Genomic DNA, 16,737 nt, shown 5'->3' on the forward strand with positions numbered 1-16,737 from the left:
TGGCAAAAATTAAAAAACAAACAACAACATATTTTTCTTCTTGGATCGCAGGTGGGTTTTCTCCGGGTACTGCGGTTTCCTCCCACATTCCAAAAGCATGCATGGCAGGCAGTCGTGAGCCATCAAGTCCTTCTCTTCTGGCCTAACATAAAAAAAAATATATAAAAAAAGATCATATTATTCGCAATAATGTTTAGGATCAAGTTTTTATCCAATCAGAATTCAACTAGCACGTGTTGCCAGGCAGATTTCATAATACCAGTGGCACGCACTAGTTGTCCCAGGCCTTCAGATACAATCGTGTGAGCATCTATTCTGTGTGTGTGAGGTGTGTTTACAGTTGATAGACAGTTGCGATAGCCAATCAGATCACGGGTTGATGATCGTAAGGCCTTCTCGCTGGCCTTACGATGAAGGTGATGAACGCGGCTTGTGATTGGATACTCACTCGTGAGGGGGCAGCAACACACCGGGAAGTTGTAACTGGTGATCGTTCGAAAATCTAAACTATATCCTTGCTTTTTTTAAGCCACAATGGCTGACGGAGGGAAAAGTGTGGATTTATCTGCAGACATACTTTCAAGGCCATTTTCACAGCGGACCTTTCAAGAGAAGCTAGGTCGTCCAACAGTCTGTAGTGTGTAAGTCTTTCTGTATATTATTTCTCCAGCTGTAGTGTCACAAATAATGGCAATATGAGGGAGATTTATTCAAGTCGGACTAAGTACACTGAAGGCCTACGTGTGAAATGCATCGCCCCCCCACCGGTGGCAGGTTGATTGAACTCTCTAAATTGCCCCTAGGTATGAGTGTGAGCTCGAATGGTTGTTCGTCTATGTGTGCCCTGCGATTGGCTGGCAACCAGTTCAGGGTCTGCCCCGCCTACTGCCCCAAGATAGCTGGGATAGGCTCCAGCACGACCGCGACACCCGTGAAGAGAAGATGATGGATGGATGGATTGCAGGTGAGCCGGAGCCTATTCAAGATGACTTTGGGTCAGATGCAGCTAATCACAAGGCGCGTATGGGCAAACAACCGTTCACACCTATGAACCTTTTGGGATCATCAACTTCACACTCATGCATGTTTTTGGAATGTGGGGAAAAAACCCAAGCCAGCACGCAGGAAACATGCAAACACCACACAGGAGGGTCAGAGACAATATTTCGAACCCCGGACCTAAGCACTGCGCTCACCACTACCCACCAACTACACTGTGTTTGTCACACACAAGTAACGATTCACAATTACATTCACACCTATGGTGGTATGATAAATTGGTTAGCATTTTCTCTTTTATCCATGATTTTGGGGGGGTGGGGGGGATTAAGATCCATGCCTGCCCGCTGGCTGCTGTCAGCCGCCATCTGACTCGTTCGAGTTGACTTTAGCGTAGCTAAATGTCCGAAATAAAACCAGTGGGGGTTCGTGTGCGCATTCTTGCTCTTGTCCGCTTCATCCTGTGCAAATGGAGAAGAGATTGGCATGGTATTTTGGATTTTGTGGAGGTGATCACATGAGCTCACTATTGTAAAGAACGCTTTTATACTTTGACAGGTTGAAGTGGACAAGAGTGGTAATGTGCATTTGCATTTTGGTGGCGATCCGTCGCAGTTTTAGACAACAGAACTGACAATTCAAGCAATATTACCTCACTTGCCTGCCTACTGTGACGTCGATGCTGAAACTGGAAAAAAATAATAAGCCAAGCTCCAAAGGGGGGCATGCCAATTTGTCTTAAATCACATCACAAAAAACTTAAATCACTACAGAATCTTTTAGGGCAGGCATTTTAGGCCTGATGTCATTTTTACATGCAAACTTATTTTATAAGTGACAATGTTAATGTCAGTGAAGCGTCCCTTTAAGTCGTTTAATGAATTAATTTTAGTGTCTAACTTTTCTCATGTGATTTGTTTGCATCAGAGCATTTTTTTTAGGCAGTGGAAAGAACGATGCAATCAAAAGTGCAACTTTCTCCACAAAGTCTTCATTGAATAAAGAAGCATCTGGCTACATTCCTTTCTTTAATGTCCACAATAGAGATCATGGCTGTGCTGTACTGTGTTGGAATCCCACTTTGTGACTTTCTGCCACCCTTCCTTTGCGCCACTGTAAGCTGCCTGCTCTATATGTGGCACCGGAGCGTTCAAGGAATCTGTTCCAAATGTTTTCCATATTAGTTCAGCGCCTCCTCTGTTTCCAAATAGCAGCTATGGTGAGAGGAGGCCTGGGCAGGGAGGGGAATGAGGGATGGGGGCGGGAGACCGGTGGCGAGCAGGCAGCCAAAGCTCTGCCGTTTTCAAACCGTGCCGAAAAAAGTGGTGAGGACTGAGAGGTTCAGATTGTTAGGTATAGGGACAGGAGACATGGGCAAGAAAGGTTCCTCAGAGCGTAAGGATGGCGGTAAGAGGAGCGAAGATAGCCCAGCGCCAGACGACGAGCGCAAGTCCAGAGTGTGCCGCTTCCCTCTGCTTGTGGCCCTGTTGCAGCTGCTGGTGGGGGTAGCCGTCACAGTGGTGGCTTTCCTCATGCTGGCCATCAGCCCTTCACTACTGGCCAGAGAGACGCCACACTGGGCTGGGATCACTGTAAGCGCCGTCTTTGTGCTCACCTTCTGCATTCCTTGCATGGACCCTTCTGGTTTCTTGTTACGCGTGCATGTAAGGCGATGTGCCTCTATTTTCACTCCACGCAAGTCAGCAGTGGCCCTACCTCACTCAACTGACAGCACACTGGTATTGTCACACTATAATACGTACATCTAGTCAAAGTAGTTTGGATTGAACTGACCAGGCATGGAACGGTCCATCAAGACGTTTTTTAAAAAGGACGGACTAAGCAAGGCCAGAAGTGGGTTTTCCTCTGTCCCTTTGGTCACTAACCAGGTCAAATACCATGTGTATAAAATTAAAATAGTTGCACTCGGAGCAGAATGAAATCTAGTTATGCTACTATGTGCACTGGCCCTTTGACTGAGAGTTCAACTCAGAGAGAGACAGAGAGTGAGAGGGTGAGAGAGAGAGAGCAAAAGAGGAAGAGAGAGAGAAACAGAGTGAGAGAGACAGTATACGCAAAAACAGAGAATCAATAAGCGTGGCTGTGTGAAGAAGGAATTGAGAGCCAAAATAAACATCTCAAATTGTGTTTTATTTGAGCAAAGGGATGAAGTGCAATAAATACAGCCATCTCGACAGTGCAGCCCCGATCCGAGCTCCTCTGTGAATTTGCCTCGTGTGACAACAAGCGTCTGAGTTCTGGTTCACTCTGTAACTATAGCTGCATTCGGTGTTGTTTGGGTGTAAAAAGCGTCTGTCGTGTTTGTAATACGGACAATATCCCATATCATAACGTGCAGACCCACGGCTATTCATCCGAATCGGCTAATGTATGTAGAAATCTGTTTTTATGACTAAAGTTGGCTATTTGTGGCGTTAATCAAATGTGTTTTGTAGTTATATTAAGTGGATATGAATAGGAAATTAGCCATCCTATGATCTTTAAATAATATTTAGGAATTATGAAATCCCTATGTAGAAATCTGTTTTTATGACTAAAGTTGGCTATTTGTGGCGTTAATCAAATGTGTTTTGTAGTTATATTAAGTGGATATGAATAGGAAATTAGCCATCCTATGATCTTTAAATAATATTTAGGAATTATGAAATCCCTGCCGTCAGCCTTCCATCATGCTTTTTGGCTTTTTTTTTTTTTTCGGGGCGGGGGGGTCGGACTGGTGAAATAGGCTACGTGTCCATCTCTGGGACTGACAATGATGAATGTCCAATTAAACCTGAGTTGTTTGATAAGGTACTGTCAGTAATCTAATACAAGCTTGCAATGTGGACATGTGATCCATAGATGACATTTAATCCAAAAATCTGTTCATGTGCCTGGTGGGTGTGCTCTATTGTATGTGGTCACATGGAGGTTGTTGTTGTCGTTGCCAGGTGAGGATGGTGAATAGATGGCTTCTCTCACTCCTCTTTCAAATCATCAAACCTCCCTGTGCAGAATTTGAACACCGGTGTCCTCAAATGAATTTTTGTTGTTTTTGAGATGCATGTGAACTGCTGACCCTGAACCCAAAGTGGTCCATGGTAAAAGAGGTCACTGCTCCCCTCACTACACTGTATTTCATAAACAACATTGCTGAGTTTGTTTCGAGGGATTTTGTCCTTGGAATAAACCATCTTTTGTCTTCGGATTTTGCGGACTTTAAATTGCATCTATATGTTGTGTTTGGAGGAAATTCTTCAACGTTTCTCCAACAAACCAGCCACAGAAGGGAACGCCACATTCCGCCTCCTGTTTTTATTGCTAGGATCAAGTGTAGTGACCCTTCTTCTGCGGGCCGACTCGATAAAGGCCAGAAAGTTAAACCAGCATTCTATATTGAGAGGATAAGCATGCATATAATTATACATGTAAACTAAGAAGCGCCACAGTCACTTGAGGCCAACTGAATGTCGGCATAATCAGTTGAAGACAAACTGCCACACTTGGAGTACACAACAAATAAACAGTGTACACCATGGCCACTCGCTCAATAAAATAGAATCTAAAACAAAAGCTGTGTAAAAATGCTTTCACTTTTGATTAATGCTGGTTTACTATTCTTGTGAAGGGTGAATGAAAAATAACTCCCCGATTTCAAATGCTTCAATGCTATGATGCGATTGAGATTGCCATTTTTGAATGAGGGGTATGACTGGCCTGCCAGGAGCCCCGCCCTAACTTAACACTCTGTGGCTTCTTTCTTAATTGGAGTTGGTTAAAGGAAGACGTGAATTGGTCCAAAGCAGACTTTGGAAGAAGTTGAATGGTCAATTTCAAAGTTTTGTCTTAACTTCTTAAGTTCTTGCTGATATCGATGGTGACTCCAGAAGCTGGTGGAGACAGCTACCGCTGATATCAAATGTTAAAAAAAACATATCACTAATAAAGTTAATCTTTTCAATAAAAATGTTCCATTCTCAATTCAAATATATTTTCTACCAAAATAAATTTGGGTGGGCGGCACGGTGATTGCATCGCTGAATACATTATATGTTGCAATCATTTATGTTTCTGGCATTTCAAAAATGTATACCAAAATGGAAAAGATCAGTCAATCAGACCCCAAGTCTGAAAAAAAAATGGTTCAGTTTTCTATTGTTTATCATAGTAGACGTGGATCTTATCCCACCTGACTTTGAGCCGAGGTTAGAGCGCGCCCTGGATTGTTCAGAGTACTTGAGAGCAACCGCTCACTTGATTAACATACATTTCTGCAGGCATGGAGAGACAATTGATCCCCCACTGACTGCACAAAAGTCATCAGTGTGGACTACTGCACAACCCATGCAAAACCTCTTTACTTATATTTATTGATGTGGTTGTAATTTGCAAAAGGTGCACCATACTGAAAACGCTTTCTTACCTGATTAGGCTTCACAACAGAAACTCAATATTTGAAATGCTCTCAAAAGTCGATTTGGCAGCGACATTATCTGTCAGAATGTTGATGCAGCTCCTCTTTTGGATGATAGACGATGCAGGTCAGAGGTGAGACTCGGAGTAAGTCACATTAGCAAGTCACAAGCAAATCTCATCTCATAAGCTTGAAGTTTCTAACAATTCGGTCAAAATCAAAAGAACTCACAAAAAATTACATTTCCATCTCCAAAAATTAAAACAAACAACTTGGAATTGATATGGAACAAATTTTTGTATATTTAAATTATTTAAAAGAATGCATGTTGTTGATAAAAATGATTCGGCAGATGCCTACTGAATATGAAGACATTCACCCCACACATCCACGGAACTCAGAATCGGACTGCCTGAGCCTCGATCAAATTGACCAAAATCGCATTACACCACCTGCACCACAAATTAGACCTGCTTCAAGTCGGTCTAAAGTCTACGCTAATCTACATCCTGTCACCAAATTTTCATGGGCACAGCAGGCATGTAAAAGATAAAGTCATCAGTCAGCCTGAGCGGACAGCATGGGACAAATTCTCAAACACGAGTAGCTAATTAGACTTGCCTCGGAGCAAAAACCAAGCTACGCCAGTTTTTTTATGCTTAGTGCACGTGCACTGTCGATAAAAATAACGCCCAGGGAGTTCAAGGCACAGTCAAGTCGATTCTTTCATAGGTTTTAGCCAAGCAAATTGCAAGTCATAAAAGCAACGACTCAAGAAGACTCCAGAGTCCAAGTCATGTGACTCAAGTCCTCCATTGCTGGTGCAGGTTTACCTGTAGAAGTGTCTGGTGAGGGCATGATTTGTATTTTCTTGAAAAAAATCAGGGCACATTAAGTTGAACAAAACAGCTTTTGTGGATGTTTCAGCCAAGATGCAATCTGCTGTCGAAAACATCTCGAGTCATCACCGTCCCGAGCTAGCTTCTCACGAGACGGATCCTAGTGAAAAACACTGATGTCATCCAATCTTCCAGAGACTCTTGTTGAGTGCTTAAGAACCTGGGAATAAGTGTCAAATAAGATGCTGCACGTTAGTCACAAGACCCTATCGGCAGTGTGGAAAGTGCGAGAAAGAAAGACTGTCTCTGTGAGAGTCAGAGAGAGTCATGTAATCAGTTAATATGCAATAAATTAGTGGCGGTCGTCAACATGCGAGCAAAACAATGTGTTGTGTTTCAGGACCCAAAGAAAACACACACACGCATGCACAAGATTAGCAACTTTAAAAGTGATTACATCGAATGAAGCTAAGGTGCCTGTATTGTTTTGCAGCTATGTTTGGTCGCCATTGTGGGATTGATCCTGTACTGTGTCACCTATCACCCAGATGAGCGCTCAACTGTGCAGTTCATTTTCAAGGTGGGTCTACTCTGTACACGAGTAAACAGGATGTTTTCATGTTGGCCGTCCCGTCATGCAGAAATCAATGAGGTCCTCTAATCCAATCACAACCTTGGAAATGGCTTAGGGGAAACGGGGCTAAGTTGAACGTAGGGGCAAGGGCCACATGCTAGAAGTCATTGGATAGGTGTGTAAAAAAATAAATCAATAAAAAAAATAAATAAATAAAAAGTCATTTTTTTTCCACTCATGAAATTAATTTTACTCCGTCATAATGTTCATGAGGATTGTGCAAATACCAAGGTACATAGTATTCAAGTTTTAGTTTTAGATTTAGGTTTATATATCATTTAGGATATCTACGTGCTGGAAAACTGCCACAGGGTAAGTAAAGCAATACGGGCAAGTAAGTAAGTAACTTAGCACATCTCATTTATTCAACCAAAAGACCAGTCACCATAAAAAGGGCTGGAGGATGTCCGATGCTCAGCTTGATTTATGCGCGCGTTAAATTGTGCCACAAAACAGGATATATATCTCCGAAATTATGTTCACACTGAATCTGCTTCTTTGCAGAGGTGTTACAACATCCTAAAATGAATTGATATTATTCTGCCCAAAAAAAACAAACAAACTTGAATTAGCTCCTTGTAGTGATCTGAAAACGTAAAGTAGCTCAATCTACCCGAGTAACCCCGACCGAAGAGAGAGGATGATGCTAAGCTTTTTTTTTTTCCAGCCATGTACATAACTTCATAGTTTTCATGCTTCAGACAGCGTATGCAGTTGCAATCTTCGAGTAGATCAACTCAATTGAACATAGTGAGGTCTAGCAAGAGTCCTCGTCTCATTATTCAGCTCTTGTTGGTACGCGCAGGTTCATAGAGGACTTTTCATGAAGATTACATGTTTTGAGTTCAAAGGATTTATGAAATACGAATTAACAACACCAATAATGATGTTAATACAAGAGCGGCTTCAAAGGTTTGCCTATGAAAATAATAATTAAATAAAAATAATTCGGAGTGATTCGAAAATGTCTTTTTTAAATTGATGATATATCATTGCGCGTGAATGTTGAAATGTGCATGCAGTGAAGGGACGTAACCCGAAGAAAATGCTTCAGAAATGTCGCCAAATACTAAGTCAAGCTTGAACGCCCATTGAAACAGTTGTTGATTCATTTGCTGTGACCGCACCCCCTTCTATCCGACCATACTTCAGATTTCACGGCTGTTCCAAAATTAGCATGAATGGCATTTGGCGGCAATCATCATCTTGCATAATTCCATAAGAAGGACGGAAATGACAGCAAACACGCCAGCGAATGAAGGCTGCAGTTACGTAAACGATGGATTAAGATCAAATTTAAGTGTTATTGCTCTTGAGAAATTGCATGAAACATCATAAAGGCATTGTCGCATTTTACAGCCGTATTTTTAGATACTGGCGGTCGCTCAAAGCACGCGCACACACGCGCACACCCACAGCAGGAGACAGGCCAGGGGTCAGGTTTTGCCCTGTAGAATTGTGGGTAATCTCTTTGAAATGAACCTGCAACAGGCACTGAGCCAGCACGCCTGCTTATGAGTTGTAGTTAATCATGAGACAAAGAGAGGACTGAAAACAGAGAAAACACACAGTAATTTAAGTCTATATGCTTAAGTCCATTGTGACATAACACAAGATGGTCATTTTTTTGGGTCAGCTTGGTTCATGTGTCAATTTATAACATGCCCCAAATCATGACTTTTGAGGTCACAGTGAAGAGGATCTCTTTGGCCACTAAATTCTAATCATTCACCTTTTATCTTAAGAGGACCTCGGTGGGCCTCACGCAATAAAAATCTCTCCAGACATTCTTTAGACTCGAGATCATGCGATTTGGGCCTGACACAGCTTGCAAACAACAACAAACTAGAGGCTACTGTCATGACCCGTGTCGGTCATGGCAGGGTTTTTGTTGTTGTTTTCGCGTCTCCCATGCCTTTTGTTGTTGTTTTGGTTTCTGTCAGCTGAGTAGGGGCGTTTCCCCTCAGCACTCCGTCTCCACCAGCCACGCACCTGTTCCCCGTTAGCCTCGCACACCTGACTCCCATTTGCTCCCATAACTACTGGACTATATGAACACCTCACTCCAACAACTTATGGTCGGAACATTGCTACATTAAGGACTGTCACGGCCGCTCACCGATCTCGTTCTTGCTCTCGTTCACGTTCCTCAGTATTTGTCGCTATCTTTGTTCCTCGTCCTTGATCCAGTTTAGTCACGTTTTAGTTTGCCTTTGTTATTTTTTGCACCCTGCCACGTTGTTTGTCTTTGTTTGATTTAATAAAGTTCCTTTAAGTTACCCCTTTTCCCTGCTTCCTCGCATTTTGGGTCCTGCCCCACCTCGCCGTCCGGCGATTCCTGACAGCTACAAATTGCAATTCCCTCGCACAAGTCATGTGAATGGATGCAGTAAGATGGATGAATGCAGAAATCATCTAGACCGTGAAGCTGGTTAATACATACATACAGCTTGAAGGAGTCAACAGAGTCCATTTAAATTGTGAATTCAGTAGCATCACAGCCAAGAGATACTTTGTAAATTATTTAAGGAAATGGAGAACACCGTATTTTTTCTGTTATTAGAGTTCTTTTGGTCTTCTAGAAAAAAAAAACACGTTCGGAGACGTAATAACACGATTGTTACCACAAATTGTGCTTGTTGATCAATTTAAAATGTGTTATAATGCTGTAATAAATATGTTATAACGCTGTAATAAACGTGGAATAATAATAAAAACTCCAAATTGCCATCTGATCTGAAATGCCAAACAAAGAAATGCTCGGATGGGTAGATCACTTAACAGGGAAATTACAGCCATGTAATGAAATATTAGGAGGCTCTGCTTGAGGTTTTTTTTTTATTTTTGGCCAGGATTATGCCATTGGTCTTGCAGTAAAAAGTCCATCCGAGCATTTTCTATGGCGCGTTTTCCCACTAGGGTTGTAGGTGAGCTGAAGCCTATGGCAGATGACTTTGGACAAGGTGGATTACAGCCTAGACCGGACAGACTGGACTAGACAACCAATCAAATGACACATATAGACAAACAACCGCTCGCACTATTGGTCATCTCCAGTCTTCAAGTAACCTTTCATGCATGCTTTGGGGAAGATGTCAGAAAAAAAAGGCGAGATTTGGGCCCAAACCACAGAACTGTATTACAGGCCTATAAAACATTTGTCCAGGGGCAGCACTACGTGGGGGTCAGAGGCGGCCATGGTCACCCCTTGTCACTTTCTGGCCATCCTCCCTGGCCACCATCAGATCTCAGGGAAAATTTTGATACAAGTGACTTTTCTGCCATTTTTACATGGGTGCAGTATTCTTAGACCCCTTGATATTCTACTACTAAGTTATTTCCTGTAAAATAACTGCATATTTAAAGAAAAAATTATAATTTATCTGAATGCTAACTTTAAAGAACATGCGATTCTTAAAGCCAACTACAAGTTTAAAAAAATGAAAAAAAAAACTTTCCTTTCACACCATAGCAAGCTAACAACATGGCTGAGAAGTCATAATTTATCATAACATCCCCAGTCATGATGGTTTCACTTTGCACGAGAAAGTGTTCTTGAAGAAAAAGTTGACCATTTGTTTCAGTAGCGTATAAAAGCTCTGGTTTGCGGCGGTAATAAAAAAATAAATAAAAATTGCGTTGAGTTACGATGCAAATACAAAAGTGGAGCAGCGACGCTAACTTAAAATTGCGATCCTTTTAAAATGTATGCAGATTTCTTCGGGGCTAAACTATGAAAGAAAAGAATGCATGCAACCCTTATTGACACATGACTGCATATTATCCCAGAAGTACTGTTGTCATGGGCTCTCAACATGACGGCAATAAAATTTGAGGCAAGCGCTTTGAGCTCATTGCTTTTCTGTCTTGCAAAAAAAAAAAAAAAAAAAAGGCTCCTTCTAGAAAAAAAATCCGTTCTTCTAAAACCAACAACTGTTTGTAAAAAATAATCACTCATTTATTCCAAACCAGTTGCACATTTAGTTCTGTTAAGCAAGGTACACCCAAACTGACTTTTAACATCATAAGTGATTTTTGAAATGTGAGGGACCGCAAGCATGACAAAGAAAAAAATAAGACACAACACACACCAAAGGTTAATTGCTTAGGAAAATCGTTTAGAGGAATCAGGCCTTCACTGACATCAGAAGCGAGGGAAAAAAACACAAAGGTCAGATTTAGCCTAATTATATCAGAAAGTGTGAACCCCGCTTCAGTTAAGTAATGGGACACCTTGAAACAATAAGTGATTTTGGCTGGAATTTCAGAATAAACTAAAAATTGCAGTATAACCTTTGAGGACTAACTTAAAGGGGAAGTTGTGGATAAAAAAAAAAAAAAGAAAACTCGCAATCACAAGTTCTTTGTGCTCCCACTTGTATAAACACGCCATTCTAATGAACATTGTGTTTGTGTAAATTACTCCAAAAAAAAACTCGATCTCGGGGGGGCAGCCAATTGGCTGTCGACTGAAAATGACATCACAGTGCCTAATAGCTCAGGTAACGACCGTCATGGATCACCTATTTTCAAGGATTGGTCATGTGTTGTTTGCAAGCTTAGGCCCTTAGTCACTGTGATGTCATTTTCAAGTAGCAAAATGGTCGCCCCATGAGCTGGATAAAAATGCATTGTTTTTGTGGCTTAAAACGCAATATTAACCAGAATACGTGTTGAAACTAACAGGGCCCATGGAACATATTATTGTAAAGAACAGTTTTGACTTCTTCTCTTTTCATTTGACCTTCTCTAAACTCTCCATGAATTGACAAATACATTTCGTGGCTCAATTACATTTGTGATGCTCTCAATTAGATTTGTAACACTCTCAGAGGGAACTTGCCACTGCGCTTCGTCTCACAGAGTGTCATCTGCAGGTTGCAGCTGAGAGCCATAGAAACGACCTTGGAATCGTATTGGTCGTATGGGTCACACACCTGTTGTGAATTACGCTTTCCAGCTTCTTGCTATAGAACAGCAAGCAAGGCAACACTAAACAGTTGGATCAAGATCAGATTAAGTTGACATTTAAAGATTAATAGGGGAATCCTGCAATTCCACCCGAAAGCCCAATATGACTTACTTTTTCTGAGGAGCATCAGAGCAGAGTGCCGCAAGAAAGAAAACATTTTTCGACTCGGCACGTTTCTCAGCATTCACACCCTAACAATATGACTAATGCGCTTCTGGTCTTGCCCACAGCTGCTGTACTTTACCTTGTGTGTAATCGGGGTGGTCATCTCCACATTGGTTGTGGCCTTTGCCGGATATCACCACGCGCAGACCAGCAGCCTCAGCTGCCTGCCGACCGCCGAGGGCTGCGCGTGCACGTCGGACCCACGTGACCCCATCGCTCGCACTTTCACCTACGAGGGCGTCCTCGACTGTCAGGACATCACCGAGACACTCGTGCTCTACCATTTGATCGAGATTGTGCTAAACCTGGTGCAAGCCTTCTTCTGTGCTGTGGGCGCCTTCATCATGTGGAAGCACCGCTACCAAGTTTTCTTCTCTGGCCTTCAAATCGGGTCGTTCCAGCGGTGGAACAAGGTTTAACAGGATGACTCAGCGGATCGCAGCGGACACGCCAACTTTGGCTCTTTAGCGTGATGTCTTAGCCATCTTGTGTGGGAATTGTATTATATAAAAAATGCATTTTTGTACCACTTTTGTATGTTGCAGCTGGTGTCGCAAAATTTCACCAGCAAGCGTGCGTTCTGAAAGCGATTTTGACCTCTGTGCAATTCCATCGCCAGATGTAAATGCTCTAAATGTGTTTGCATTACAGAGCATGATGCAGAACATCAAGACGGCATGTAGTGTGTTTAACCTTGTGATATATTAATTTTGGTCTTGACTTTCTTTGGTTTAATTGCCATCTCTGTAGGCACATAGCTGTTACTATTTTCATGCTATGGTGAAAGTATTTCTAGTCTCGGCACACCAAGGTCAAAACATGCATGGAAATCAATGACTTTCTTTTAATTTATAGTTGCACAGAGAGAAAGTCACATTTTGGTGTTGTTTTCAGTGACATGTTTTTCATCGTCTATGTGTGTGATGTTGACGCAAACCGATCAAACAGCAAAAAGGAAACATTTCAAAATATAGTCTCCCACTGACTTGCATAGTTTTCGTTTGTTACGTGCAGTGCTGTGATCTTGAAAGTTTTTGAATGCTCCAACAGACCATAACATTGTGAAGGCTTCTGCAATATAATGAGTTTCAACAAGAGAAAAGAGCTTTCATTTTCAGGCAGAGATATTCATTCACATTTTAATTTAAATTAAACATTATACTTAAATTGCTTATTTAACTACACTAGCGAGTCAAGGTTTGTCCGTGTTAAACCAGTGCAAACACAACCACAATAAACCGTGTTTTATTATTTTCAATCAAAGGTATTATTTGGTAGTATTTTGATACTTACTAATTTATAATGGCCATCATGAAACGGAATGTGTAGAATAAGTACAACATGAGCAACATCAGCAACAATGAATTCTCTTTGTGCAAGGTTCAGAATTGACTTTGTTCAATCGGATTCAAGTCAGGTGCTTGATTTGAGATATAATTCTTTGCCTTTAAAAACTCTTTGGCTTCTTTCGGATGAGTGCTGTCCAATATGTTTTGAAGCATTTGGCTGAATGTCGGCGGATAGTATTGCCCGAAACACTTCAGAATCCATGTTGCTGCTGTTGACAGTAGTCACATCATTAATAAATATAAGTGATCCAATTCCACTGGCAACGATACATGCATACGCCATGACACCACCAGAGGTGGGCACGTCAGTCCGTCAGTCGTCCTTCCATCATTATTCAGTTGTCGTCGTCAACAGCCAATTGGCGTACGACAACATTCGGAACTTACTACGTTATACGCATGCGCAACACAAGCAGACCAGAGTTTAATCAAATAAAATAAATGGTGTTGTTTACCTTTCGGTCCTAAAGACCACAATGACATTGTCCAATATTGATTTTATTTCACCAATCACCATACTTTGTGTTTGTGTGTTTTTTATTTTTGTGTGCCTGAGGCATAGTAAATACATTCTCAAAACCAATTGGATGTCACCGCCGCCGACGCAATGGGCCGGCCTTTAATAATGATGGAAAAATGGCTGACGGACCGGTGTGTCCACTTCTGGACAACACTCTCCTCCTGTCCTTTGCACTCTCCTCTTTCGTTCACTCCACAGATTTTCAAAGGGGTTTAGGTCTGGGGACTGAGATAGCTATGTGAAGAGTTTGAGTATGTGTCAGGTCTACAGTTTTCAGAATGAAAGTAGGCTTCTGCAATAAAAATGTAAGTAATTTATTTTAATGCTTTTAGCACAACCTAACAAGAGGTGTGAATAATGTAAACATGAAATATGTTATTGTTACCAAATATGTAGCCCGCCCCAGACCAAAAATGGAGGCCCTCCTCAACTCAGCCTCGCTCCAGTCCAAATATATCATAGATGAAAAATAACTGTATCACAACAGCCACGTGACAACCTTAATAATAGTAAAAGGTTAATAGCAGTCATGAATCAAAATAAACTCAACCTGAATTAAATAAATGATAATTCAAAAAAAATACATGAAACTAAAATAGAGTAAATGTATGACATGAATAGCCTGCAGCCTTATTCTGAAAATAGCTTATCAGTGACGGAACATTGCGAATTCCTAGGAATGCTATAGTGATCATGAAAAAAGATTTACTGGAAGTGTTATTGATTGATATGTGATTTCCTAAGTGATGATTGGTATGTGTCCCGATCATTGCAGCAAATCAATAAAATGATCGGTGATCATTAACACTTACTAATAACATAATGAAAATATTATTAAAGGTAATTCGAGCAAATTCGTTATTTCACAAGTGTGTCTCAAGGTGGTCAGATGGAGCAGTCCCCAAGAAGTAGCTCGCACTTTCAAAAGTGTCAGTTATGCCTGCAATAGATTGACAGGCCATAAATTGATGGACTAATTAATGTTCTTACGTTAATCAATATCCATCCATCCATTATCTGAGCCGCTCACAAGGGTCGCAGGCATGCTGGAGTCCATGCAGCAATCATTGCCAATCAAGGCATTGCGAATTACGCGCGTTCTTTGGTTAGCGAGCAGCGGCCCTGCATGTACGGTAGCTAACAACTCCGACGTGCAAACCAAAACTTAGTGCAAAGAGAGCCTCGTGGTTTTCTTCATTATCAGCACTGCTTTCAAAGCCTGAACGCAAACGTATGACTAACGTGTGACATGAGCGAGAGACAATGTGATCTTTGTTCAAACTCACATGTATTTCACTGTGATCGTTATCGCTATTTGAGAAGCGACAAGTCTGACTTCTAGGGCCAAATGCACACTAATGTTTCCTCAAAGATTGTCTTGTCGTGGTAATTCAGCGTCATTTCAACTGTGGCGCATTGGAAATAAGTCTGGTTACCCAGGTCGTCGTTGGGAGGAGGGGAGATACCTCCAACAAAAGTGGTTTACAAGGAAATAATAAAAAGTGCATTCCGGTTGTCGCTGCAAGGGCTGGCACCTTTGTGCTTGTGTTGTTTTGTGGTCATGACTCATCATGTGACTACAAAAGGCTTAGACACAGCAAGTCACATGTCTGTCATCACGGGGGCATGCTTATTTATAAAAGACACCGAGGAGGAAGCTTCTGCCCCCTTTAACAATCATATGTGAGGTTATTTGATCTTTTCGCACAAAAACACTGCAGAATGTTGCTGCGGGGACCGGTGATTATACAGCGGTGAACCTTTCAACAGAAAAAGATTTCTGTTGCACAATTTAACAAAATACGTCATTTTGAAATGTTAAACCACTGACCTCGGCCGTCATTTCTGGAGTTGCTGCACTGGACTTCCTCACTTTGGATATTTTATTTATTATTCATTGGCTACAACGGTGGCACGGCTTCCACCCTCATGCCAAAAACATTCGTTAGGTTCATCGGAGAGTCAAAATTATTATAAAGCTATAGCTCACTCATGTGCTATAGACAATTAATTTGCATGGACTATAAAAAATATATACATGTGCAGTCTAACAAGTCAATTCAAGATATACAGTATGTGAAAAAAATATTTAATAATAATCGTTATTGTTATACTTTGCAAAAAATGTGAAAAGAAAAAAAAAACATTGAATCACATTGTTTGGAAATAATTTTCTTCCCTAGTTTTATCCCAAAGAGTCATTTTCCATTTTCTATAAATTCAATTGTCGTTTTCACGAAATTAGGCACACTTGTGCTATCAAACCATACCGACTCGTATATTCAGTAAAGGAGCAGTTCACAATTGCACGGTATCCTCTCATGTAGCTAAGGAGGACATCATCAATACATAAAATCAAATGCATTAATCAATATTATTCTTATTTTTTTTTAACAATTAAAAATTGTTCTTGGGTGACTATGATGTTTTGATCAAAATATCCCAAGGCTAAAGAATTATAGAACACTTCTAACACCGTGTGTTAGGTCACACAGAAATGAGCCTTTTTTTTTTTTTTTTTTGCCTTTTCACTAAAACGCTTTCATTCACCACAGATTTCTTTTCCTCTCACACACTCCTGAAATTAATCTCTCACACATCATAGAGAATCACGTTCATATATTTCAAACGTGATGAAGCAGTGTGTTTGAGTATTTCAGTTATACCTGTGAGCACATTTCAGTCACGTATGAATGTGAAAAATTACATGCAGTGTTTCAGCATTTCAATACTGCATTTGAGTGAAAGATTTCACAAGTGCGCAAAATTGTTTTAGCAATGTGTGAGAGGGCATTTCAGTGGTTTATATGAGGGGGAAAAAAGGTAGTCGTTGTGTGAGGTAATC

The 16,737-nt window shown here is 41.1% G+C and overlaps 1 protein-coding gene across 1 annotated transcript; it reads left to right on the forward strand.

Moving 5' to 3' along the window:
- Positions 1 to 2,273: 2,273 nt before the first annotated feature.
- On the forward strand, positions 2,274 to 13,008 carry sspn (sarcospan (Kras oncogene-associated gene)). The gene is made up of 3 exons (XM_088298971.1): positions 2,274 to 2,591; positions 6,746 to 6,832; positions 12,089 to 13,008. Exons 1-3 carry the CDS (start codon positions 2,370 to 2,372, stop codon positions 12,440 to 12,442), a joined length of 663 nt encoding a protein of 220 aa, XP_088155097.1. The 5' UTR covers positions 2,274 to 2,369; the 3' UTR covers positions 12,443 to 13,008.
- Positions 13,009 to 16,737: the final 3,729 nt, after the last annotated feature.

Source organism: Idiotropiscis lumnitzeri, chromosome 6, assembly GCF_059441095.1.
Source record: "Idiotropiscis lumnitzeri isolate Australia: NSW breed Sydney's pygmy pipehorse chromosome 6, RoL_Ilum_1.0, whole genome shotgun sequence".
NCBI classification, from domain to species: domain Eukaryota; kingdom Metazoa; phylum Chordata; class Actinopteri; order Syngnathiformes; family Syngnathidae; genus Idiotropiscis; species Idiotropiscis lumnitzeri.

Bases quoted from the DNA above. Each gene is read 5' to 3' on its own strand.
- sspn (XM_088298971.1), top strand. From the start codon at position 2,370: ATGGGCAAGAAAGGTTCCTCAGAGCGTAAGGATGGCGGTAAGAGGAGC. The intron at 2,592-6,745 runs GTAAGCGCCGTC...ATTGTTTTGCAG, and splicing joins CACACTGGGCTGGGATCACT to CTATGTTTGGTCGCCATTGT. The intron at 6,833-12,088 runs GTGGGTCTACTC...TCTTGCCCACAG, and splicing joins CTGTGCAGTTCATTTTCAAG to CTGCTGTACTTTACCTTGTG.